At 40.5% G+C, this 4,388-nt stretch overlaps 1 protein-coding gene across 1 annotated transcript; it reads left to right on the top strand.

The window, feature by feature from the left end:
• Positions 1 to 1,907: 1,907 nt before the first annotated feature.
• LOC131311132 (F-box protein At1g67340-like) lies at positions 1,908 to 3,968 on the top strand. Its single transcript, XM_058338468.1, has 3 exons — positions 1,908 to 2,123; positions 2,266 to 2,428; positions 2,807 to 3,968. The coding sequence occupies exons 1-3, from the start codon at positions 1,981 to 1,983 to the stop codon at positions 3,587 to 3,589; spliced, it is 1,089 nt and encodes a 362-aa protein (XP_058194451.1). The 5' UTR covers positions 1,908 to 1,980; the 3' UTR covers positions 3,590 to 3,968.
• The last annotated feature ends 420 nt before the right edge of the window (positions 3,969 to 4,388 follow it).

Genomic DNA, 4,388 nt, shown 5'->3' with positions numbered 1-4,388 from the left:
GAATAGAAGATTACATTTATAGTAATTTCCCTTGAAATTAGAAGGGTTTTGTTTTTTTTTTAATAAAATCACCAAAAACAGGCCCAACTGAGCTAAGTTTAGAAGGTTTATTGAGGGCCAGTTTGGCCACTTCATTTTTTCATATTAAATATATTGCGTCTTTTGCTTTTGAATTCTGGGTGTTGAGTGTTTGGGTGCCAAATACACGGAATGGATTATATATAGATTATCATAAAGTAATTGGAGAATGTTGAATTTAAAAATCAGTTTCAGGTGAGCTTTTTGAATTTTACTTGTATTTCCAAGCATAAAAAATTATTTTATACAAAACTTGTTTTACAAATACCATCCGAAATTTTTTACACAGAATCTTATTTTTATTGAAAAATCAACAAAATTAACTGGCTTTTAAACTACCCTTGTTTATTTTTCCAATGCACTTCTTCTGTAAACTCCCATAATGGGGTGATCAGGAGTCCATTATCTTTTAAATACTACTAAATTGTGGATGGTAGATCAAATATTTTTGAATTATAATGTGTAAAAGTGCTTGCATAATATGTACATAATAGATTTTTTTAAAATTTTGTAAGTAAAAATATAATCATAATCCAACAAGCTCCTCGAGATGTTATTTGAAATTCTATGTTTTACAATTCAGTATTTATAGTGCATTTTGACGTAATCCATTCCTGATTGAGGTTCCATTCTCCTTATTTTTATTTATTTATTTTTGTGTGTGTTTTGTTCGGTTTTTTTTTCCTGAAATTTTGCATCTCAACAAGAGAAGTCTAAAAAGTAAAAAATTATAATAAAAAGCAAAAAAAAATCGCTAAAGACGAAAAAATACCTAACAACTGTATTTTTTGTGTGTCTAAATTGTCGTCTTAAATCAATTTTTTTAACATCAGTCCACATTTTCATATTTTTTTTATTCCTCTCATCTAGACAAATGATTAACCTTAAAAACTACGACAAAAAACTTAACAAAATTTGCGAAAAGCAAAAAAAGATGGGAAAAAAGTTTTAGAAAAAAAAAAGTCAAGAAGAACAGAGCTTGACTCTCAAGCTGCCAAAATTAAAAAATTGGGCTTGACTCTCAAGCTGCCAAAATTAAAAAATTGGACCGCCAAAACAGGGAATTGGAAATCCAGCAGGCATTCCGTTGTAGTGCATCCTGCAGTTAGATTTAGACCGTTCATCTCGGCAATCAATGGTTCAGATATGTTTGTTACTCCTATTTTTTACCGGTGAAAGTTAATTATTAATGTAAAAAGTACCAAAAATACCCTAAGTATTACTGTAATTACCAAAATGGACGGTCCGAATTTACCAAGCAAGATGCACTACATGAGAGTGCCCTGTAGGATCCCGGATCTGCCAAACAGGCCCTAGAGGGTCATTTGCTCTCTCTCCATCTCAGAATATTTTTCAGTGCCGAGCGGGTACCACATAATGCTCGCTTGCGCATTTGAGCCATCTATTTCGTTTTTGAACGGCTTAAATTTGGAGAGAAAAAAAGTGTTGGGATGAGAGGAGAGAGAGAGAATTTCAATCCGAACCGTATAAAAGTGTATCGGACGACTCAAATGCGCCAAACGAATACTACGTGGGATATACCCGCTTAACCCTGAAAAATCTCTCAATTCGTATATAAACCCGTCCCTTAATTCCGTCAATTGTTATCTAGGAGAGTACAAAAAATGAAGAGGCAAAACGAAAGAGAGAGAGAGGGAGAGATACATGAATGAATGAAAACCGTTCTGTTTCCAAAGGGCACATCTCTCTAAAAACCAAAGATTCACGGGCACATCTCTCCAAAAACCAAAGATACAGACTTTCTCTCTCTCTCTCTCTCTCTCTCTCTATATATATATATATATATATATATATACACACACACGTACATATACTCCGTATTTGGCAGAACACAGATACATCTAGTGAGAGAAACAAGAAGAACAAGAACAGGAAGAAGGCATGATTCAGAGGAAAATCAGGAGGAGCTCTCAGGAAAGATCTGATCTATTTGATGGGTTACCTGACGATATTCTCCTCTCCATCCTTTGTAAACTCAGTTCCACCGCTCGCTGCCCTTCCGATTTCATCAGTATTCTCCTAACGTACGTATTTCACGTCTATATGGCGGTACATATGTACGTGCCTATGATATATGTATGTGTGTGTATTTGACTGTATGTGCCAGTTGTTAGGCTTTTTCTTTTTAAAATATATATATCTAATGTTTTGTCATTCTTTGAGCAGATGCAAAAGACTGAACCGATTAGGTATTCATCCTCTGGTTTTATCCAAATCCGGTTCGAAAGCATTCGCCATCGGAGCCAAAAACTGGTCGGAGCAAGCTCACCGGTTTATGAAACTGTGCGTCGCCGCCGGCAGCGTCGAAGCCTGTTATACTCTTGGAATGGTAAGTTTATATACATACTTTTTTTGGTGTGTGTATAACCGTACACATTACATCAAGTCCTTATTTTTCCTAATTTCTCGTATAGTTATACTCGTCGAAATTTCTTGGCGAAATCATTCGTAGGAATTTAAAAAGTGTAAAACAACGAATAGAAAATGAAAAAATTCTGATACACTGGACGGAATAAGAACAGCTATCGTAAGCTTTTCGTTTTTAGTAAATTTATTTTTATACTCTTTTCGTGGAAATGAAGGAGTACAAAAAATTCAGAAAGACTGAACAATAAATTAGCAAGAACTAGGAATATTTATGTATATACACACGCTTGCGTATGTATTTGGTTTAGAGTTCTTAGATTTCTTCAATTAATATGCGCAGATCCGATTTTACTGTCTACAAAACCGAGGAAGCGGGGCGTCTCTAATGGCAAAGGCGGCGATTAGATCTCACGCGCTGTCACTCTACTCCCTCGCCGTGATTCAGTTCAACGGCAGCGGCGGCTCGAAGAATTCGAAGGACCTCCGCGCCGGCGTCGCCCTCTGCGGCCGCGCCGCCTACCTCGGCCACGTCGACGCGATACGAGAGCTCGGTCACTGCCTCCAAGACGGCTACGGCGTCCGCCCCAACGCCGCCGAGGGACGGCGGCTCCTCGTCCAGGCCGCCGCGCGCGAGCTCGGGTCCGTCCTGCGCGACGTCGCGCCCTCAGCCCTCCACGCTCTTACGTGGCAGTTGCAAAACAAGAAACCCCAACGGAATAGTAACCTCTCGTTGCTGAGTGAATTCGGGTTAAATAACTTGAATGCGACGTCAATGGAGGCCCACCCGGTGAACCGGTTTTTGACGGAGTGGTTCGGGTCGTTCGATCCGGGCTCGGGCAAGGGGATGAGGATGTGTTCGAACTCGGGCTGCGGGCGACCCGAGACGAGGAGGAATGAGTTCCGGAGGTGCTCCGCCTGTGGGGCGGTGAATTATTGCTCACGTGCGTGTCAGGCGCAGGACTGGAAGATGCGGCACAAGGGGGAGTGTTCGCCTGTGGACCCGCTTGTTGTAGACGTTGCGGGCGCGGACCCTTTGATCGTGAACCTCGACGGCGACGATGACGGTGTCGGAGATGATCGGACCGGTGAGGCTGGAGGGGATGGCGGTGGGCCCGTTGAGTGAGTTGTGGGATTTGATGAGGTGTTTTGTGAGCAGTGGAATATGGATCTCGGTTGTGATGACGGTGATGGAGGGGATCGGACGGATGAGGTTGGAAGTAGGGGTTGTGTGTGGGCCAGTGGATGAGAATGGGAATTGGGGAATTCCAAAAGCAAAAACGTTTCTTTTGAAATTGTTAGTGTTGATGATTGGTAAGTTCCCCTTTTTGGCCATTTTTTTAACGGCAACATGATCTAGGGGAGGGGGTGTTCTGTAGTTCCGCAGTGCACGTTCATCGTGATCTCAACCACTTTTGAATAATTGAATCTTTGACCGACAAGTCACATAGTAAATATGTCGTTCTCGTGAATTTTAATAGTTTAAAATATATTTTTTCAATTCTTGTTCTCGTGAATTTTAATAGTTTAGTAGTATTGTGTTTTAAATATGCTTTTATAAATGCGCACAACCGTATCGCACACGAATTATGTGACTTAGCTTCTCGATCCCCAATTCCGCTGTATTTCCTCTAGTTTAAAGACCAAAGCAGAATTGAAAATGGCAAAACTTCGCCGAAGCTAGAAGGAAAAAATATTATGTATTTTCAGACGACTTGTTGATTTGTGGGGTCTTGGTGAATTCGTCTTGGTATGGTGGTTGAGATGGTACTAGCATAGTAATTCCAAACTGGATGGCCTTGCTATGCCGGGAAATTTTCCAGTGTCGATTGGGTATTACGTGGTGCCCGCATGCCGCATCTGAATCGTCCATTGTATTTTTGGACGGCTCAAATTTGAAGAGATAACAAAGAGAGAGGGTTTCA

Source organism: Rhododendron vialii, chromosome 12a (genome assembly GCF_030253575.1).
Source record: "Rhododendron vialii isolate Sample 1 chromosome 12a, ASM3025357v1".
NCBI classification, from domain to species: Eukaryota; Viridiplantae; Streptophyta; class Magnoliopsida; order Ericales; family Ericaceae; genus Rhododendron; species Rhododendron vialii.
This window is presented reverse-complemented; position numbering and strand designations above follow the sequence as displayed.

Coding starts and splice junctions, on each gene's coding strand:
- LOC131311132 (XM_058338468.1), top strand. CDS start 1,981: ATGATTCAGAGGAAAATCAGGAGGAGCTCTCAGGAAAGATCTGATCTA. Junction 2,124..2,265: donor TTCATCAGTATTCTCCTAAC/GTACGTATTTCA, acceptor TTCTTTGAGCAG/ATGCAAAAGACTGAACCGAT. Junction 2,429..2,806: donor CCTGTTATACTCTTGGAATG/GTAAGTTTATAT, acceptor TAATATGCGCAG/ATCCGATTTTACTGTCTACA.